The sequence below is a fragment of the Cervus canadensis genome, chromosome X (assembly GCF_019320065.1).
Source record: "Cervus canadensis isolate Bull #8, Minnesota chromosome X, ASM1932006v1, whole genome shotgun sequence".
NCBI classification, from domain to species: Eukaryota; Metazoa; Chordata; class Mammalia; order Artiodactyla; family Cervidae; genus Cervus; species Cervus canadensis.
Window position 1 is genome coordinate 58,935,942 of NC_057419.1, and position 22,940 is coordinate 58,958,881.

Below are 22,940 nucleotides of genomic sequence, written 5' to 3' on the forward strand. Positions count from 1 at the left end.
CAGCAAGCCAGGGCTCCCTGTCCATCACCAACTCCTGGAGTTTACTCAAACTCCTGTCCATCGAGTTGGTGATGCCACCCAGCCATCTCATCCTCTGTCGTACCCTTCTCCTCCTGCCCCCAATCCCTCCCAGCATCAGGGTCTTTTCCAATGAGTCAACTCTTCGCATAAGATGGCCAAAGTATTGGAGTTTCAGCTTCAGCATCAGTCCTTCCAATGAACACCCAGGACTGATAGCCATTTTCAAAATATTGATTCTTCCAATCCAAGAACATGGTATGTCTCTCCATCTGTTTGTGTTGTCTTTGATTTATTTCATCAGTATCCTATAGTTTTCTAAGTACATGCCTTTTAGGCAGGCTTATTCTAAGGCATTTTATTCTTTTTGGTGTGATAGTAAATGGAATTGTTTCTTTAATTTCTCTTTCTGATCTTTCATTATTGGTGTATAGGAATGAAAGAGATTTCTTTGTATTAATTTTGTATCCCACAACTTTGCCAAATTCATTGATAAGATCTAGTCGTTTCTGGTGGTCTTTCTCAGATTTTCTCTGTATGTGGTGTGCTTAGTTGCTCAGTTGTGTCCAAATCTTTGTGACTCCATGTACTGTAGCCCACCAGGCTCCTCTGTCCTTGGGATTCTCCAGGCAAGATTACTGGAGTGGGTTGCCATGCCCTCCTTCAGGGGAATCTTCCCAACACAGGGATCAAATCCAGGTCTCCCGCATTGCAGGCAGATTCTTTACCATCTGAGCCACCAGAGAAGCCTTTTCTATGCAACATTTTCTATGAATGTTTCTATGTTTGTTTCTATGAAGCATTCTATGTAATGTTTTCTATGAAAACATGTAGTTTTCGTGTAAGCCGCAGTCACAGTCACAGTTTTACTTCTTTTCCAACTTGGACTCCTTTTATTTCTTTTTCTTCTCTGATTGCCATGACTCAGACATCCAAAACTATGGTGAACAATAGTGGCAAGAATAGACATGCTTGTATTCTTCCTGATCTTAGAGGGAATGGTTTCAGTTTTTCACCATTGAGAATGATGTTTGCTGTGTGTTTTGTCATATATGGCTTTTATTATGTTGAGTTAGTTTCCCTCTATGCCCACTTTCTGGAAAGTTTTTATCATAAATGTGTGTTCAGTTCAGTTCAGTCACTCAGTCGTGTCCTACTCTTTGCGACCCCATGAGCTGCAGCACGCCAGGCCTCCCTGTCCATCACCAAATCCCGGAGTCTACCCAAACCCATGTCCATTGAGTTGGTGATGCCATCCAACCATCTCATCCTCTGTCGTCCCCTTCTCCTCCTGCCCTCAATCTTTCCCAGCATCAGGGTCTTTTCAAATGAATCAGCTCTTCGCATCAGGTGGCCACAGTATTGGAGTTTCAGCTTCAGCATCAGTCCTTCCAATGAACACCCAGGACTGATCTCCTTTCAGTCCAAGGGACTCTCAAGAGTCTTCTCCAACACCATAGATCAAAAGCAACAATTCTTCAGCACTCAGCTTTCTTTATAGTTCAACTCTCACATCCATACATGACTACAGGAAAAACCATAGTCTTGACTAGACAGACGTTTGTTGGCAAAGTAATGTCTCTGCTTTTTAATATGCTGTCTACGTTGGTCATAACTTTTCTTCCAAGCAGTAAGTGTCTTTTAATTTCATGGCTGCAATCACCATCTGCAGTGATTTTGGCACCCAAAAAAATAAAGTCAGTCACTGTTTCCACTGATTCCCCATCTATTTGCCATGAAGTGATGGGACCGGATGCCATGATCTTAGTTTTCCGAATGTTGAGCTTTAAGCCAACTTTTTCACTCTCTTCTTTCACTTTCATCAAGAGGCTCTTTAGTTCTTCTTCTCTTTCTGTCATAAGGGTGGTGTCATCTGCATATCTGAGGTTATTGATATTTAACTTATATGCAGAGTACATAATGAGAAATGCTGGGCTGGAGGAAGCACAAGCTGCAATCAAGATTGCTGGGAGAAATGAGTGTTGAATTTTGTCAAAAGATTTTTCTGCATCTATTGAGATGATGCTTCCCTAATAGCTCAGTTGGTAAAGAATCCACCTGCAATGGAGGAGACCACGGTTCGATTCCTGGGTTGGGAAGATATGCTGGAGAAGGGATACACTACCCACTCCAGTATCCTTGGGCTTCCCTTGTGGCTCAGCTGGTAAAGAATCCACCTGTAATGCAGGAGACCCAGGTTCCATCCCTGGGTTGGGAAGGTCCCCTGGAGAAGGGAAAGGCTACCCACCCAAGTATTCTGGTCTGGAGAATTCCATGGACTGTATAGTCCATGGAGTCACAGAGAGTTGGACACAACTGAGCGATTTTCACTTATATTTATTGAGATGACTATATGGTTTTTATTCTTCAGCTTATTAATATGGTGTATCACATTGACTAATTCATGTATATTGAAGAATTCTTATATCCCTGTGATAAATATCTTGATCATGGTGTATTATTCTTTTAATATGTTGTTATATTTTGTTTGCTAGTATTTTGTTGAGGATTTTTACATCTATGTTCATCAGTGATATTGGCCTATAATTTTCTTTTTTGTCATATCTTTGTGTGGTTTTGGTATCAGGGTGATGATGGCCTCATAGAATGAGCTTCAGTGTTCCTCCCTCTGCAATTTTTTTTTGCAGCAGTTTTTGAAAATTAATTCAGATTGAGAGCTGTTGTTGTACCTCTGCCTCCTCTCTTAGTTCAGTTCATTACTGAAACAAAGGGAAAGATGTATGAATTCAAACATTCTGGCCTCCACTCTTTAAATCTTGATCTGTTCCCTGAAAATATCAGGTTAAGAAGAAACTGGCTGACTTCCCCTTTGCTAATTCCTTGCATTTTAATAATATTCATCCCAACATATCCTGCCTCCTTACCTGTTTCTTAGCAATAAGGACAAGGTTGATCCTGATAGGACTATGGCATTTATTTCTACTACCTCAAATCAATCAATATTTTCTAAGAAAATAACACATTATAACTCACTTCTAGCACAGCTCTAAAATATTCTCTCACCCATTAAAGAGCTTTCTAATCAACTGAGGGTAATTGAACAGTAATTGAACACTTCTTACTATAAGGCTACCAGACTGTCTTGAAGATACTGTGTTAAGTGCTACTTCAGGAGATAGAGCAGAAAATAAAGTTTCTTTCTATTGCTTTCTCTTTATCTTTAACATTTTCCTTCCTCTCACAGCTAGCTTGGTCATAGCATTCAGCAAGGAGCAGGTGAGACACCTGTTAATAAAGAGGTTAAGAAACCAAGACAAATCCATGATAGCTACAACACTTATGAGCCCTTTCCTTAGTTGGATACCTTAACTATTACAAATAGCACAAAGCTTCCTCTAAGCTCCAAGTGCTCAAGCCCCCTTTACCTGGATTAGCTGTCATCTTCCTTTGATGTCCTTGGGTTGCAAAGATGGAACATATTTGGTCCTCTGCAGGCTCCCTGTATTGGAGTGTACTATCTAGCTGAAGTAACAGAGCCATTTGGATTCCGTGGGGGCGCAGCAGCTTGATGAAGCCAGTGTGGGACTATGGAAAGAGCACAAGTCCCTGAGTCAAGGCTTATGTTTCTGTGTCAGATGGGATGGGTTATCTCCCGTCCTGGTTCCTTATTTGTGAAATAGGGTTTTGGTGAGGCTTGAAAGAAACTGGCCAAATTTCTTTGAAAATCATATTGTAAAGGCATTAACACATTAATTGAAACAGATACAAAGCCACATCTAGACCCTTACCAGATGTGTGAAAATAGCATGAGATAACAATTCTAGAAGGAAGTGGATGACAGAAGGAGAGAAATATTTTAAAACCTCAGAGGCCACTCCTAAATAACTTCCCCGACACCCCTATAAACACCCCCCATTTCTCTTCAAATCAAAGTTAATTTATAAAGCGATTTTTTACTTAAATATATACATTTAAGATCCAATTTTACTTTTGTTTTTCATATTTTTTCATAGATATTCCAAAGCCCCCTGGTTCAACCTGTGGCTTTGGCCAAGCCAGTTTTCCGGAGTCAGTTTTTTTCCCTTGTAAAAAGGGATAAATCTACTCATCACCTTCACAGTGATTGAGAGGATGAAATGAGGGAATATACATGCAGCTCTTAGCACAGTATCAGATATATTCCAGGAACTTGCATGACCTTGTTCCCTTCCCCCTCCTCTTATAGAACAGGGTTGCAGCCTTGGCTTTGGACTCTAAGGTACAGTAGCTCAGACACACAGTCTTTGTGAGCAACCAGCTTAATAGTCTTCAGATGCTTTCTAGTGACACTACAAGACAGGGATCCTCAAGCCCACCAGGAAATTTTTAGGCTGGATACCAGGGAGAATTTCCTGGTTGTAAAGTTATTATGTCTAGGATCCACAGAAGATCAGGGCTTCAATTCTTTCTCTAGAGAACTCTTAAACTCAGTATGGATATCCAGAATGTCCTGAGACTCATGTCCCACTATTCTCCAGCTCCCCAAAATAGCAAGCCTTGTATTTAGCACCATCTGGGAATGATCTCATTGAGTACTCACAACAAGCCTTTGAGGTATGGCTTCATAGGTCCATTTTTCAGATGAGGAAATTGAGGCCCAGAAAAAGAAAGGGCAAGATCAATTGGAAAGAACTCCAACTTACTTTTAGTTGGAAGTGAGTCAAAGTCCTTTATTTGTCCAAAACCCAACTCTCTGGGCCTGTCCATGCTCTCTGAACAACTATCTCTTCTTGCATGCTCTCATCCCCCCCAAATCATTCACCTCTTTGCTTCTAGCATCACTTCCCTAAGACATCCCTCCAACTTTACCACTCCTGTGCTTTGAAACATAAAATAACTTGGAATTATTTAGCACACTTAATAAATGAGTGACATATATGTGCCCATAATATTAAATCCAAACTCAAGTTTGGATTTAAAGGCATTTCACAACCTGGTTCCAACCTGGCTTTTCCAGGTACATCTCCCCATTTCTCTTTCCCTCCTCTGCACTCCATATATTAACCTTGCACTTCAGACACCTTGGCCTACTTGCTCTTTCCTTTCTGTATGTGTTGTGCCCTGTCCTGGAAAGTCAGTCTTCCTCAATGGACTGGAAAATTCTCAGTTACCTTTTGAGACCTATTTACATCTTCTCTGCTCAGATTACACTTTATCCGTTTCTGTATTACGACAGCACAGTGCACTTTAATTAATGGGTTACTTTTCATACTCTCCTGCTCCTCAAAGGCAAGGACTTGCTTTTATTTATCATTGCCTCACCCCGGTGCCACCCCCAGTATCCACCCAGTACTGTCCCCAGTACCTCCTTTGTTGACTGGCAAAGTCTGAACTCAGTAACCAGAATGGATGGAGGGCAGGAAGGAAGGAGGTCACCCCCTCCCCATCCTTCAAATTTAGCAGCTGCTCCCTTCTTCCTTCGCCTCTTCTTCACCTCCACTCCATCTCCATCTGAATGCCAAAGTCACTAGTTCCCAGACGGCTGCCAAAACACTCAATCTCTCAGAAGCAATGTCACCTGCAGAGTTTCTCTCCAGCCCCAGTGCCCACTAATGAGCGACTCCTGGCAAGCTTTTGTTGGTGTGAGGGGCCCCCGCGGGATGTGAGTATGTCTCTCATCTGTTCAGTTGCCTTCTGTGGTATTTCTTCCTCATTTTTTTCCGCGCACCGCCCAAACAAATATCACTATTGTTTTGTACTCCTGGCAAACTTTGACACAATTATCGGTGACAAATTGACTTAAAGTGCGGCTGCAGGAAGAGAAACAGGAATGCCTCGCTTGGCCTTCTGGGAGTTGTAGTCCTGCAGGCCCCCGGGCTGCCTGGCTGGTCCTGGAGCTGTGGACTACAGCTCCCAGGCCTTCTCCACGTCCCTACCGCACAGGCTCAGAGCCTCCTGCCGAGAGGAGGTGGTTACATTGTGTCTATTGTATCCCTGGGTTTGTGTGTTTGTGTATTTCTCAGGACGTGAAGTTGAGAGTGAAAAGCATGGCAGATGAGCAGGAAATCATGTGCAAATTGGAAAGCATTAAAGAGATCAGGTAAGTGCAACATTGCAGTGCCCCCCAAGTCCCCCTCCGTAGCTCCACAAATCCCTCACTACCGGAGAGGGCTATTACCTACGGAAAGTATCTATTGTTGGGCTACTTGCGGAGAGGGACGGGAAAGGATCCCATTCACTATGGAATTCAAGGATGGGAAAGAGGCAGGGGAGAGTCAGAACTGAAACTAGCAGAGAGAGGCAGAGAAACAGACTGACCGAGAAGGATCTCTTGTCAGATGTGTTTGAGAAAGCCAGATTGAGACCCACAGTGTGTGTGGGGGTGGTGGTGGCAGTGTGTGTGTGTGTGTGTGTGTGTGTGGAGGGGGTGGCGGTGGTGTTGGTCCCAAGACAGCTTTGTTCTTCTTGGGTCAGAGTTAGGGGAATGGCATTCTTGGACCCATTATTCTTTAAAGTGTTGATTGGCTCCAAGGTGTATTTGGCTCCTTGCTCTTTATGAATCTAGATTCTTTTCAGTCTTCTGTTCAACTTCAGGACCTCGAGCTCGGGTGAGCCTTTTAAGAGCAGAGTCTAACGCATCAGGGGCTGGGGGCAGCAGCTGGGGACTGCCAGCTGGGGATAAGGAGGAATCTTATGCAAGGCCCGGACTGAGAGGACAGAGAGCACTCGCTCCTGTGTATTTTTTGCTTTCATTCACCGCTTTCCTCCTCTTTTACCAGGTGCTCAGGGAGGGGAGAGGGGTGGGAGTGGTGGAGACTGGGGAGGCAGTTACCACCTACTGGCAGTTGCTCTCAGGACCCAGAGGTGATGGGCTGACGGGCTGGTTGGCAAAGTGGGTGTTGCCTACATCCCCTCCCCCTTCTCTCCAGGAGTGGCATTGGCTACAGGATGATACTGTCCTTGCTCAGAACATAATAACTTTGGTTAAGTGAACTGCCTGGGCCAACACTAGGCCTTCCTTCCTCTGCTCTTCTCTGCCAAGACCCCTTGTCCCCCACCTACCCATCTCTGCCTCGGCTTCCACCCTTCTTCTGAGGGTGCCCTGAATCGGGCAGTCTCTCTTTAGTGTTTTTTAGAAACCTGAAGAAAAATGGGGGAGAATATCAAGTGTGTCCCTTTAAGAAATAAGGCTTTGATCAAGAGATTTAACCCTTGGAGTGATGCCTTAGATGAGATTCACATGTGTTGGTGGTGGTGGGGAAGTGCTTTGGCTTTTTCTGTCCTTTGCAGGGATTATATCTCTACCTCTTCTGGAGAGTAAAAGGAAGGGAACTATTATTTACCAAGCTGATTGACCTACTATTGCTCATTCTGCAAGAATCCTGACAACTTCCTACACTTCCTTTACAACTGGGAAAATGGAAGCTCAGAAAATTTAAGTAACTTTTCCAGATCCAAACCATTTGAAAATACCAGATTTTGACAGAAATCCAGTCCATTTGTGTGCAGAGGCTCTGGGCTTCCCACTCTATCCCATGGAGGGTCTGGTAAAAGTTAGAGAGGCGGCATGTGTTGCACTTTCTTTTCTGCAAAAGGATCAGGATATAGGGAGTAAGACACCTTGGTGCAGGAAAAGGTCAACTGTCATAATAACAATGCAGTTAATAAGAAACTTTTGCCTGCAAGTGAAGAGCCTAGACTTATTTTTAACAGACTTTAAAGGAATCCTACCCAACCCCAAGAGAAGGAACAGTTGGAAGCAAGGAGAAGTGACCCATCTTAGTAGAGACCAAATGGAGGGGCATGACTTCCACCCTCACCAGTGGTAAACCTGGCATTCCTACCACTACTAGCTGGGATAGGATCCTAGGAGGCCCATAGAGAGGCCAGAACTCTCATCCCCAACCAGCAATAGCAAAGAGCCTCTCCTCAACTTGGTCAATCAGAGACCCAGTGGATAACTTGGACTTATGCTGCCCCTCTTCCCTGCAAAAGTAGCATGTCAGAGAAGGCCTGCAAAAACCAAGTATTAAAAGAGATCCGGAGTGTCCAAATTTAATTGAAAAAAATCATTTGACATACCAAGATTATCAATTTCAGTGGCAAGATAAAGTAAACAGATGCTAGGATTGAGATGGCACAGAGGTCAGAATTATCCAATAAGGATTTTAAAGTAGCCATCATAAAAATGCTTCAGGGAGCATATGCATCACACTTGCAATAAATGATAAAATAGACAATCTCAGCATTTAAATATAAAGTCTTAACAAAGAAATGTAAAGTGCAAAGAAAACCAATGGAAGTTTGAAAACTGGAAAAAAAAAAAAAAAAGACTTAAAAACTCAATGAAGAGGCTCAACAGCAAGATGGAGAAGACAGAGGAAAGAATCAGACAACTTAAACATAAAACAATAGAAATAACACAATCTGAACAACAGAGGGAAATTAAATGCTAAAAAAAGGAAGAAAGAAAGAAAAGAAGGAATTGAACAGAGCCAGAACCTCCAGACCTGTGGCATTATAACGAAGGATCTAACATTCATGTCAATAGAATCTCAGAGAAGAGAAATAAAGCAGGGCCAGAAAAGTACCTGAAGTAGTGGCTTAAAACTTCCCAAATTGAGCAAAGGACGTAAACATCCAGATCCAAGAAACTAAGCAAATATCAATTAGGAAAGACCCGAAGAAATTCATACCAAGACACATTCAACTTTCTGAAAACAAAAGCACAGAAAAGATCTAGGAAGCAGTCAAAGAATTAACATTTTACCTATACCTGTCTACTAAAAAAAAATGCACAACATGAGAGTTAAGAGGTAAGTTTTATTTGGGGAAATATGACCTCACCCCAGGAATCAGCACCTCAGATAGCTCTGAGAAACTGCTCCAAAGAGGTAGGGGGAAAAGACAGTATACATGTGATTTTGGTAAAGGGGGGAGTACATGCAATCAAGCACATATTTTTTGTAGAAAGTTTTTGCTGGTCTCATGAAGCTTTTGCTAGTCATGAGAAACAATTGTTCACCATGAAGGAGTTTGGGGCTTTTCTAAATATGAGGAGATACAAGAATTGAGCTCATAAATCAGTTTCTGAGAGTATCTATCTAAAGACCCATCCTGCCAGTTTCCTAGAATACAAAATGCCTCATTTCTGCTCTCTATCCTGAACTCCTTCAGAGGGTGTCGGAGGTTAGCAGCTGCAGCAACACATGATTTAATCCTTGTAGAGGTAGATGGCAAGCACCCACAGCAAGGGCCAATTTGTGGCTGGCAGGGCCCCTTCATGGTTATAAATTCAGCCATACTTGGGGAGGCATTTCATGACTATTTTGTCCCACATTGCTAGGAAGGCTCATTCTCAGGTCTCAAGAAGATTTTTCAGGCAGGCCACTCAATGTGCTGTAACTGGACTAGGTTTTATCAACAGTAATCAAAGGTCTCTGGACTAACTTGTCTTAGTTATGCTGTTACAGTCCCGGAAAATTTGCCCTTTTTGTATCTTCCCATATATAGAGCTACATTATTATAATGGTTGATCACATACAGAATATTTGATCAACTGCTTCAATTTACTTAGTCATCATTATTTTCATTGGAGGTTCAGTCACACATTTGGTCAAACAAGAAGCAATAATCTTGTAGAACAGGCAAAGTACAAAAAACATAACTAGCAATACTATTAAAGTCATAAGTAAGAAGCCAGTAACTTCCATTAGGTGCAGCCCCCTATATCCTCAGATCTTCTGACTTTTTTTTTTTTTTTAGCTCTTCTGACTTATTCTTATCCTGTACCAACCTTTATCTTTCAGGGAAATTATATATTTTCACTGTCCATATGGCTCCCAATCCAATTTCCTAGTGTCCCTAGGCTGCTTATTCTTAGCATAATTTAATTGTTCTCAAGATAAAGCAGGGTGGGGGAGATTGCTTAAATTTTAAATGACCACAATCTGGTGTTAGCCACATAAATCCATCCCATAATTGTGGGAAATTTTATTCCTTGGCTGAATTTTTGCTTGTTGCTCTGATTGAGCTTGAGTAATGACCAGGGTCAGAGCAGGCATTATTAATTGGCCAGTAGAGAAGATCCCACTGAGCAATATCAAAAGTAGCCTGAACAGGACAGAAATAAAGTTTTTTAAGGGTCATCCAATCAGAGCCTTGGAGTGAAGAAATCCACCAAGGTAATCTGGAAGTACTAGACACAGGTAATTGGCCACAGTGCAACAATTGGATTGACCTTTAAAATTAGCATAGGATTGTGTCCATGGTAGAAAAACATTTGATTTATATGCAGAGGTCTAAGAAATCAAGAAAACATTATAAATGATCATATGAATCAGGTCTAGCATCTTGGGTAAGCTGTCTACTTTTGATGTCTTTTTCTCATCCTGGTGAGTGTCCTGTGTTTGAACATTGTTTTAAGGTGAATTTGAGTTCAGCAGTCCTCTCTATAGAACAGTCTGGTGTAGGGGCCTTTAGAAGTGAGAATTAATCCAATAGTCAATTTCCCTTCAGTTTTCACTGTGCATTAGCTAGTTAAAAGTACCTGATAAAAAGTCCTTTCGTCCAGGTTGGAGAGAGTCCTTTAAATTGTGTCTTTTCCAGTATGCAGGTAGTGGGGCAGCTGATCTTCATCCAAAGATTACTGCTCTCCATCCTGAAGTCCTTCAGGGGATGTTGTAGGTCAGTCGCTGCAGCAGCACATGATTCAATCATTGTAGAGGTAGATGGCAACCTTCAGGGGGGAAAAAAGGAAAAGAAAGTCAGCAGATTCCTCATCAGAAAGTGATGAGGCCCTAGCAGGAAGTAGCACATTTTTCAAGTGCTGAAGGAAAAAGAATCATCAACCAAGAATCCTATGTTCAGTGATGATAACCTTCAGGAATAAAGGGATAATCAAGACATTCTTAGATGAAAGGAAATAGGGAATTTATCAGTAGGATGTCTATCTTATAAGCATGACTAAAGTAAATCTTAAAACAGAAAAGAAATGGTAAAAGGAGGAAACTTGGAAGAAAGAACAGAATAGACTAAAACCTGGGTAAATACAACAGAATTTCTTTTCCTCTTGAGTTGTATGAATCTTGTTTGATGATTGGATCATAATTTATTACACTGTCTCATGTTGTTCTAAATGTGTGTAGAGGAAATATTTAAGACATTTATATTATGAACAGGGAGTATAAAGGAATATAAAAAGGAGGTAAAATTTCATCTTATTGATCCATTCATCTGTTGATGGACACTAAGGTTTCTTCCATATCTTGGTTATTGTAAATTACGATGCAATGAACATAGGGGTGCATATATCTTTTCAAATTAGTGTTTTCATTTTCTTTAGATTATATACACAGGAGTGGAATTCCTGAATCATATGGTAGTTCTATTTTTAGCTTTTTGAGGATATAAATTCTGTATGTTGTCTATTATATGTGGATTCTAAAAAATAAAACAAACTAATGAACATAGCAAAATATAGAAACAGACTCGCAAATATAGAGAACAAATTAGTGGTTACCAGTAGGAGAGGAAAGTGGGGGAAGGGAAAGATAAGGGGTAGGGGAATAAGAGACATAAAATACTATGTATAAAATAAATATGATACATAGATTGTAAAACACAGAGAATTATAGCCAATATTTTATCATAGCTTCAAATGGTATATAATATATAAAATATTGAATCACTATTTTGTATACCTGAACCTAATATAATATTGCAAATCAACTCTAACTAAAAAAAAATTATAGATACATTAAATGGAATTAAAAAAAATGTTCAAGTCACCCACAGAAATGCAGAACAAAGCAAAGAGAAAAACTAAAAACAGAGAGAAAAAACAGGTTAAAAAAAGATAGAATGGCAGATTTAGCCTTAACATATCAATAATTATGTTGAATATAAATGGTCTAAATGAAGCAATTAAATGACATGATGAACTATATGAAAAAGGGTCAATTCACAAAGAAGACATAATTCTAGATATGTATGTACCAAAAGTGTTTTAAATTAACCTGTTTTTGACAATTTTACAGTAATATGCAAAGGTTATATCACTTGGTTTAATAATTTAAAATGGGGAAAGTGCTACAAATACATAGTTGATGTTCACATATGGACAGGTAAAACATGTATTATAAGTGGAGAGAAGGAATGATAGAAGGAACTGGAGAAAAGAACCAACATTGTTTGAATACCTACTAGTTTTAAAACTCTTGGCTCATTTAATACTCAATCTTGCTAATGGGAATCTGTGGTATGAATTATTATCCCCACTTTACAGAAAGGATACTAAGGCTCAGGGAAGTTAAGTAACCTGTCTATGGTCACACAACTAGGAAAGGAAGAGAGAATATATCCTCCTATTCACTTGGCATATGAATTTCAACAAATGCTGATAATCTGATTAACCATTATTCATAATTCTTCATCTGCTCTAATCCTAAATCTCCTAAAGTTATAAATAAAGCAGCCTTTTTTTTTGATAAAAAGAAAATACTTTTGCTTCTTTGCTGAAGTAGTAGTGATAAGGATGAAAAGTAAAAGTGTTAGTCACTCAGTTATGTCCAACTCTGTGACCCCATGGACTGTAGCCCACCAGACTCCTCTGTCCATGGAATTCTCCAGACAAGGATATTGGAGTGGGTTGCCATTTCCTTCTCCAGGGGATTTCGCGATCCAGGGATGGAACCCAGGTCTCCTGTATTGCAGGCAGATTCTTTACCATCTGAACCACCACAGAAGCCCAGTGATGAAGATAATACCACCCAAAATCTGATTAAGTCAAGCTGAGAGCCAGACACTCCTCCAGGCACAGTCACATAAATATACACAATAGTACTCACACACATATTTGTAGTCACACACACAAACACATTCCCACACACTGATGGCAGAATTTGAAATGGGAAATATCACCACAGACCATTCCCCACTAATGCTTCTGACACCATGCTCACAGCCCTGTCTTTCCTTTTAATCTAAACCACACTTAAACATTATGTTCCAGATCTCAGCCCCCCAAATCCCACACTGGTCTATTTTGCCCATCAATTCCTTGGGCTTCCAAGTGGTGATGAAGGAGCATGTGGATATGTGGAAAGGGGAAGAGAAGAATAGGACAAAAGAGGGGAGATGGAAAACAAGGAAGGAGAGGAGAAGAAGCTACGAGGCAAAGAATGTGAGTGCAGCCACCACTAGAGCAACCAGGGCCCTTCACCAGCTCCCCAAATGCATACTAATATCTCCTTAACATGCACACGCCACCCATACACACACATTGCAGACACCATGCCCCAATTGCACACATATCCATACACAATAAGCTTTCTTCACTTAAGAAGGGAAAAAAAACTTATTTTGGAAGTAAATATTGTAGTGTTAAGTAGATCCTCTTGAATCTAAGTTCCTGCCCTGGGTCTTCTTTTTTTCTCTCTCTACACATTTTCATGAGTTACCTCTTGTACTCCTATGGCTTCAAATAGTATCTCCAAATCTCCAATTTCTACCCCCTATCTTCTTTCCAAATTTCAGCCTGATATATCACACAGTCTACTGGGCTTGTCCACCGGCTTTTCCACAGACACAGCTGAAGTTGACCAACTCTTGAGACTTTGTCTATTCCTGCCCCAATCCAGCTCCTCCCACTAAACCCCTTGTTTAATGCTATCACTCTCCTGCACAGTTATCTGAGAGTGAAACCTGAATGTTGATGCTGGTTACCCTTTCTTTTTTATAACTCACTTTTGACTAGTTAGCAAGTCCCACCATTTCTACCTTCAACATCTGGCTCAGATTCTTACCCTACTCTCCATCTCCACACTCACTGTCCTGTTTTAGTCATTCATCATGACCAGCTTGGATAATTACAGTGTTATACCCATTTCCACTTACAGAACTGCTTCTATTGCATCTATCTTCATTCTGCCCCTGATTTTTTTTCCCATTTATTTTTATTAGTTGGGGATAATTACTTTACAATATTGTAGTGGTTTTTGTCATACATTGACATGAATCAGCCATGGATTTACATATATTCCCCATCCCGATCCCCCCTCCCACCTCCCTCTCCACCCGATTCCTCTCGGTCTTCCCAGTGCACCAGGCCCGAGCACTTGTCTCATGCATCCAGCCTGGACTGGTGATCTGTTTCACCCTAGATAATATACATGTTTCGATACTGTTCTCTCGAAACATCCCACCCTCGCCTTCTCCCACAGAGTTCAAAAGTCTGTTCTGTACATCTGTGTCTCTTTTTCTGTTTTGCATATAGGGTTATCGTTACCATCTTTCTAAATTCCATATATATGCGTTAGTATACTGTATTGGTCTTTATCTTTCTGGCTTACTTCACTCTGTATAATGGGCTCCAGTTTCATCCATCTCATTAGAACTGATTCAAATGAATTCTTTTTAATGGCTGAGTAATATTCCATGGTGTATATGTACCACAGCTTCCTTATCCATTCATCTGCTGATGGGCATCTAGGTTGCTTCCATGTCCTGGCTATTATAAACAGTGCTGCGATGAACATTGGGGTGCACGTGTCTCTTTCAGATCTGGTTTCCTTGGTGTGTATGCCCAGGAGTGGGATTGCTGGGTCATATGGCAGTTCTATTTCCAGTTTTTTAAGAAATCTCCACACTGTTCTCCATAGCGGCTCTACTAGTTTGCATTCCCACCAACAGTGTAAGAGGGTTCCCTTTTCTCCACACCCTCTCCAGCATTTATTGCTTGTAGACTTTTGGATAGCAGCCATCCTGACTGGTGTGTAATGGTACCTCATTGTGGTTTTGATGTACATTTCTCTGATAATGAGTGATGTTGAGCATTTTTTCATGTGTTTGTTAGCCATCTGTATGTCTTCTTTGATTTTTAATTCCATCCAACTGCTGTGAGAACTATCTTCCTAAAGCACTGGAGTTGCTATGTTATTTTTCAAACACATTCACTGGTTCCCCGTTGTCTGTAGCAGTATTTTTCAAAACACAGATTATGAACCATTTGTCATGAAATGAATTAGTTGCTAGAAGCACTTGTGAAAAAATGAGAAAGTATCAGTATACATTGCATAAGAAATAGTAGATATTTTCTGTGGAAAATTTGTTTCAGCTTTTGATCGGTGTTTGTGTTTATTGGGTTACAATATAAGATTCATTTCTCAGTGTAAATAATTTCTTACTGCATGTCCATAGACATTTGTCTGTAATTGTTACTGTAGTATTCATGCCTCTATCCCCAAGAAGTCTGGCCCAGACCCACCTTTCCAATCTTATCTACTACCACTCATTTTCATTCACCTTATTCTTTATTCACACAGACATTCCTCACTGTTTCATACATTTCCATTATTCCAGGCCTTTGCTAATGTGGATCCATCATTCTTAATGCCCTTCCCTTATTCTAAGCCAGTAAATCCTACTTATTCTTCAAGGAAGACCCAAAACAAACACCACCTTCTTGTCCAAATCCTTCTCAATTTTCCCTAGTACAAATGAATCACTACCCCTTTGGGCTTCCATGGGGAGATTTATTATAGATCTCAAGTTATTCTGCTGCTAAGTCACTTCAGTCATGTCCGACTCTGTGTGACCCCATACACGTCAGCCCACCAGGCTCCCCTGTCCCTGGGATTCTCCAGGCAAGAACACTGGAGTGGGTTACCATTTCCTTCTCCAATGCGTGAAAATGAAAAGTGAAAGTGAAGTCGCTCAGTCATGTCCGACTCTTAGCGACCCCATGGACCGCAGCCTACCAGGCTCCTCCATCCATGGGATTTTCCAGGCAAGAGTACTGGAGCGGGGTGCCATTGCCTTCTCCCAAGTTATTCTACCTTACAGTAAAATTTTGAATTGATATGTATTCCTGTGCCTGCCTCCCTTTCTCCTGTCTTCCCTTCCTTCCCTCCGTCATTGCTATGGCAGCTTCAGCAGGCTTCACTGTCACCTGGCTTGAAAGCTAACTCACTTTCAGCCCCAGTGCTCACTTAACAATACATCATGGAACAGCTAGGAACTCTGGGACTAAGGGATAAGCAAGTTAAGCCAATTTTCACTACAGGAGAGAGAATGCACAGGAATTGACATTTGGTGTTGAGCTATTAGAAAGTCTTCAAGATGAATTTTTCTAAGAATACTACTTTTCCAACAGTAGCTGCTTTCCCAGATAAGCAAATAGATATCAAATGGAAGAACACTCAATACTTAGGCAGTGTTTTCATTAGACTAGAATAGGCTTCATGCTGGCTCCTTTTTGTGTGTGTTGTTGTTGTTCATTCAGTGATATTTACCAAGCGTCTATTCTGGGCCATACCCAGGGCTGAGATAGTCTCTGAAGACCACTAAGATGAATTAGATGTGTTCTAAAGAATCTTAGAATTAAGGTGAATAGTTCTGATCTCTCCCCTGAATTCTATAGTCACATATCCAGCTTCCCACTTAAGCAACCCCACAGGATATATCACTGGCATCTCAAATAGACCCTAACAGAACTCTAAACTTTATCCCCATCCTCACCCCCAAACAGTCTCCCTTTCTAGTCTCCTCCATCAGTAGTAAGTAACCCCCCATCACTAAATCTGGAATTATTCTTCCCTCTCTAACTCTGTGGCAAGGAGCCAAATACACCTTGGAGCCAATCAACACTAACACAGTGGTTATCAAACCTGGAGAGTGTTTGAAACCTAGGTTGCTGGATCATATCTCCAGAATCTCTGATTCAGTAGAAGCCCTGAGAATCTGCATTTCTAGCAAGTTCCCAAGCAATGCTGTTGCTGCATTGCAAGGGAACATACTTGGGAAAACCACTGTGCTAATTAGACCTGTTGGGTTATACCTATATAACTCTGCATATGTCCACTTCCCACCATTCCCTTATCTCATCAATAAATCAGCAGTTTTCCATCCATCTCTGCTAGCCAGGGTCTTCTCTTGGTCTGCCCATCCTCAAGTCTTACAGGTCTCAGCTTTCCTACTCTGCTTGTTGAGTGAGTCTTGGGGCTAAGTCACCTCTCAAGCTGGGTGACAGATGAACCTGGCCTATTTGTCCCAGGAGTGGATCATCCATTGCTCTAGAACATCTCCTGCTCTCTACCCTTCCTTCTTGACATTAATAAGCAAAGAACCATTGAAAGAAGTTAGCCAAACTGAATATTTTTCTCTTGGCCTAGGACTCTGTTGCAAGAGGCTGTGACCTAGAGAGGTCAGGAATCTTGGTTCAACATTTAAGTGAGACTGTAGCACTAGTGATTGTGAGAAACCCTAAGAATGTATTTTTGGAATTTCTTGTGATACTATGGACATGGCAGCTGCACCTTTTCCTCTTGGGAGGACTTCATTAGGAAATTTTCCACATAAAGTCCAGTCTTTAATGACTTGGATGCTTTCCTCACTTGTAGGGCCAAACATTCAACAGATTCCATCTCATGGAGTCATCCAACAACTCTGTGCAAGGCTACACTGAGTCTTGCTTCTCATGAAGATAGACCTTCCAAGAGGTTCCATAATGTGCCCTATTTCACCCTTAAAATTGGTGACTGATTTATCCAGAACAGGATTCACCCCACTGGCTTTCTTTTCATGGCTTGAAATATATCATGGGGAACGTTCCTGGGCATGATGGAAAGGTCATTAGGCTAAGCACACTGAATTTTCCACTTCCTGGCTCTGTGATGTTGGGCAGGTCACTGAACTTCATGCATAGATGCATGCCTGTTCAGTCACTCAGTTGTGTCCAACTCTTCGCAGCTTCAACTGCAGCCCTCCAGACTCCTCTGTCCATGGAATTTTCCAGGCAAGATTACCAGAGTGGGTTGCCATTTCCTACTCCAGGGAATCTTCCTGACCCAGGGATCAAGCCCATGTCTCCTGCATTACCTACATTGGCAGGTGGATTCTTTACCACTGAGCAACCTGGGAAGCCACTGTACTTTTCTCAGCCTCAAATTCTTCACCTGTAAAAATGAAGGTAAACATACCTATTTCTGTGGTTGTGATGAGGATTAAATTAGATAGACTATTAAGTGCCTATCACAGTTGCTAGAACACAATAGATACCAATAGATAGATAGGTAGATAGATAGATAATAACTATTTTTATTAAATAAAACCATTCTCAACACCGAATTCCTTCCCAGTTCCTGGAGCTTATAGATTCTTAATAGATGTTAACTGAATGAATTAAAACCCCTCACCCACAGTAATATCTTTCTTTCTCTGAGACTACTGAAATTACAATAAGTACCTTGGACATACAACCTTCTTGTTTCATTTGCATTCATTGCATCACTCCAAATGTGTAATTGTTGAGCCCTGCTCATGGCCAAAGCAGTGTGATAGATGACATGAGGTTTACAGAGAAATATGGTATAGTGTCAGTTTCTAGAAGGCTCTTGTTGTTGTTCAGTCACCAAGTCATGCCTGACTCCTCGCAACCCCATGCACTGTAGCACACCAGACTTCCCTGTCCCTCACCACCTCCCAGAGTTTGCCCAAGTTCATGTTCATTGCATTGATGATGTCATCCAGCCATCTCATCTTCTGTTGCCCTCTTCTCCTTCTGCCTTCAATCTTTCCAAGCATCAGGGTCTTTTCCAATGAGTCAGTTCTTTGCATCAGATGGCCAAAGTATTGGAGCTTCAGCATCAGCATCAGTCCTTCCAATGAATATTCAGGGTTGATTTCCTTTAAAATTGATCCCCTTGTAGTCCAAGGGATTCTCAAGAGTCTTCTCCAGCACCACAATTTGAAAGCATCAGTTCTTTGGCATTCTGCCTTCTTTATAGTCCAGCTCTCCCAACCATACATGACTACTGGAAAGACCGTAGACTTGACTATATGGACATTTGTTGGCAAAGTGATGTCTTTGCATTTTAAAACACTGTCTAGTTTTGTCATAGTTTTCCTGCCAAGGAGCAATCATCCAATTTCACAGCTGCAGTCACCATCTGCGATGATTTTAGAGCCCAAGAAGCGGAAATCTGTCACTGCTTCCACCTTTTCCCCTTCTATTTGCCATAAAGTGTTGGGGCCAGATGCCATGATCTTAGTTTTTCGGGGTTTTTTCATATTGCATTTTAAGCTGGCTTTTTCATTCTCCTCCTTCATCCTCATCAAGAGGTTCTTTAGTTCCTCTTGGCTTTCTGCTGTTAGAGTGGTATCATCCACATATCTGAGGTTGTTGATATTTCTCCTGGCCATCTTGATTCCAGCTTGTAACTCATGACCTTTTGCTTAAATTTAATCTTAGCTCAGTTGTTGGATAGAGCCAGGAAGGCTGGGCATTAGATCTTAAGCCTGAATGGTGTGGTAAATGCAATCAAACACAAGGGTAACAAGTCCTCGTTTCTTTCTTTCCTTTTTCTTTTTTTTTTTTTTCATCATTAACCCACTTCTCACTCCCCCTGGGTACCTCAGTTGTGCAAATTCATGTAAAAATCTGTTTCCTCTATAGAAGCCTTTACACAAGTCATTCATTCTCCTGGGAAAACAGGAGCAGAGGAGTAGAAACAGCTTAGAATTTGGGTTCAGATAGTGCTGAATGTTTCGACTTAATTCTGGGTACAGTAAGAAGTCATTGGGGGATATATATTTAACAGCTCTATTGATCTGTGATTTACATACCATAGAAACCATCCATTTTAAGTGTATAATTTTAAGTGTACAATTCAGTGACTTTTAGTCAATTTACAGAGTTGTGCAACTATCACCACAATACAATTTTAGAGCATTCCCAGCATCCCCTAAAGATCCCTTTATGTCCAATTTCAGTCCATCTCTATTCCCACCCTCAGGCCCAGGCAATTAATAATATACTTTTTGTCTCTATATATTTGCCTTTTCAGGACATTGCACATAATTTAAAACATTGTTTTTTTTAGGCTCATGTACATTGTACCATGTATCAGTATTTCTTTATTTTTTATTGGCAAACAGTATTCCATTGTATGGCTATACTGTGTTTTGCTTATTCTTTCATCAGTTCATGAACATTGGGGTTGTTTCCACCTTTTGGCTCTTATGAATGCTGCTCTGATATTTTGCATATAAGCCTTTGTGTGGAAATGTGCTTTCATTTTTCCTGGTTAGATTCCTAGCATGAAATTTCTGGGTCTTTTTTTTTATAACTTTTTAAGATAATGAAAAGCTGTTCGGGCTCTAAAATTATGGTGGATGGTGACTGTAGCCATGAAATTAAAAGGTGCTTGCTCCTTGGAAGAAAAGCTATAACAAACCTAGACAGTGTATTAAAAAGCAGACACATCACATTACCTGCAAAGGTCTGTATAGTCAAAGCTATGCTTTTTCCAATAGTCATGTACGGATGTGAGAGCTGGACAATAAAAAAGGCTGAGTGCTGAAGAATTGATGCCCTTGAACTGTAACATTGGAGAATACTCTTGAGAGTCCCTTGGACAGCAAGATCAAACCAGTCAATCCTAAAGGAAATCAACCCTGAGTATTCACTGGAAGGACTGATGTTGAAACTGAAGCTCCAGTACTTAGGCCACTTGATACAAAGAGCTGACTCATTGGAAAAGACCCTGATGCTGGCGAAGATTGAAGGCAGGAGAAGGGGACGACAGAGGACAAGATGTCTGAATGGCGTCACTGAGTCAATGGACATGAGTTTGAAAAAATTCTGGGAGATGGTGAAGGACAGGGAAGCCTGGCATGCTGCAGTCCATGGGGGTCACAGAGTCAGACACAGAGTGGCTGAACAACAAAAAAGCTGTTTCCCAAAGTGGTTGTGCGAATTTCCATCCCTAGAAGCAGGATGTGAAGGTTACAATTTCTAATCTTGTTGAGCATACTCTTCATGCATTTATATTCCACCCATCTATCTTCTCTGGTGAAGTGTCTATTGAACCATTTTGCCATTTTTCAGTTTAACCTTTAACCCATTTTTCAGTTGGGTTATTTGTTTACTTACTGTGAGTCTTGTGTATTCTTTGCTTTCATCAGATACATGCCTTCCAAAAATGTTCTCCCAGTCTGCAGTTTGTTTTTTCATCCTCTTAAGAGTGTCTTTTGAATTGCAGAAGTTTGTAAAGTTGGTAAAGTTGTGATTTTTGTATCATATAAAAGAAATCTTTGCCTAAGCCAATGTCACAAAGGTTTTCTTCCAGGAATTTTAGGTTTTACATATAGGCCTACAATCCATTTTCACTTAATTTCTGTGTGTGATGCAAAGTATAGTTTGAAGACCTTTGCTTGTTTGTCTTTGCATGTAGATATCCAGTTGTTTCTGGACCATTTGGTGAGAAAGTGATTTTTTCTCCACAGAACTGCCTTTGTATCATCATTAAAAACAGTTGCCCATATATTTGTGGGTTTATTTCAGGACTCTATTCTGCTCCACAGGTCTACTTTTGTAACTTTATGCCTATACTTCACCTGTTTTGAAAACTTCAGCTTCAACATAATTCTTGAATTAAGGCAGTGTAAGTTCTCCAACTTTGCTATTCTTGAGTTGTTTTGGCTACTCTAGGCCCTTTGCATTTCTGTTTAAGTTTTAGATTCCACTTCTCAATTTCTACAAAAAAATGCCTGCACTGAGACTTTGGTAGCATTGCCAAGATACCACATTGTGTTTAGACAGCTTTCTTTTGAATAGTGTTAACATGGTGTATCTTCTTCTCCTCTTTGTTTGTTTATTTATATTTAAAATAGGATTCTTATGGGCAGTCCACAGTTTGGTTTGTTTACCTGTTTTTTTTCCAATCTGATGATATCCTTTTTAATTGAGGGTATTTAGACCATTTATATTTAACATGTTTGTTGATATGGTTAGAATGAGATCTACCACCTTGTTGTTTTCCATTTATCTTATCTGGCTTTTGTTCCCTTTTCCCTCCCTTTCTGTCTTCTTTTGAATTAAGGATTTTTTTTATATCTGTTTTTCTGACTTTTAAGCTATTTTCTGTTTTTTCTTAAATTGCTTTAGTAGTTTACTTGTCACAGTTTATCTTCAAGTGATCTCATACTGCTGCAGATATAGTGTAAAAAAACACAAAGTTGTATTTTTGTTTCTCCCTTTCTGGTCTCTGTGCTTTTACATTGATGCACTTCTTGGTTTAAACTGTTGATTATCTTTTTAAATTAATTTGAATAACAAAAATAATCATTATATTTTTTTCAAGTTCAGTGCTCAATATTCTTCTGCTATTATTGTACTTCTGTTTGAAGGACATCTTTCAACATTTATCATAGAGAAGCTTTGCTAATGATATAGCAGCTCAGGTATTCTATGTCTTAAAAAGTTTTAATTTCTGCTTTGTTTTTAAAAGTTATTTTCAGTGTGTAAAAAATTGTATATTGGCAGAGTTTTTTTTTTTTCCCAGTACTTTAAAAATAATATGCCATCTTGCTTCTATCATTCATTTCCCTGTGGCTAACATGCCTTTTTTTCCCTCAAGCTGCTGTGAAGTTTTTCTGTTTATCACTGGTTATGAGCAATTCCACTGTGTTATGACATGGTGTAGTTTTTCTCCTGCTTCCTATGCTCGAGATTTTTTGAACATTTTGGATTGGTGTGTGTGTTGTTTTCATTAAATTTGAAATATTTTTGGTTATTAATTCTTTAAATATTTTTCTTTTCTCCCTACTTCCTGATCTCTAGTTACACGTACTTTTAGCCACTTGAAGTTGCCCCACAGTTTGCTGATGTTGTTTGTTTTTTTAATCTTTTTTCCTCCTATATATTTCATTTGTGAAACTTTCTATTGGTATGCCTTCACATTCATTGATATTTTCTGCTTTATTGTCTAAATTGGCTAATGTAGTTTTTATTGCAGTCATTGTAGTTTTCATATTTAAATATCTTATTTTTATATTTGAAATTTTTTCACCTTTCTCTCATCTCTACTTAATGTGGCTAGTATTTCTTCAAGCTTTGTGAATATGTGAAATATGTTTATAATAACTATTAGTATTCTTGGCTACTAATTCTATCAACCGTGTTATTTCTTGGTCAGTTTAAC

At 40.2% G+C, this 22,940-nt stretch overlaps 1 protein-coding gene and 1 long non-coding RNA gene across 3 annotated transcripts in view; one reads left to right on the plus strand and one right to left on the minus strand.

Annotated features, from left to right (window-relative positions):
* Positions 1–5,761, minus strand: part of LOC122435094 — a 28,044-nt gene extending 22,283 nt beyond the window's left edge. Inside the window, exons 1-2 of the long non-coding RNA XR_006267582.1 lie at positions 5,324–5,761; positions 3,405–3,564 (exon numbers count right to left, since the gene is read on the minus strand). This is a non-coding gene — a long non-coding RNA (uncharacterized LOC122435094). The remainder of the gene's footprint in view (positions 1–3,404; positions 3,565–5,323) is intronic.
* A 117-nt stretch (positions 5,762–5,878) lies between these two features.
* ZC4H2 (zinc finger C4H2-type containing) overlaps positions 5,879–22,940 on the plus strand; it is a 66,704-nt gene continuing 49,642 nt past the window's right edge. Inside the window, exon 1 of one of the 2 annotated variants that reach the window (XM_043459309.1) lies at positions 5,879–6,058. In XM_043459309.1, the coding sequence (XP_043315244.1) occupies positions 6,006–6,058 (53 nt within the window). In that variant the 5' untranslated portion in view covers positions 5,879–6,005. The remainder of the gene's footprint in view (positions 6,059–22,940) is intronic. The other variant, XM_043459307.1, reaches the window with a different exon arrangement.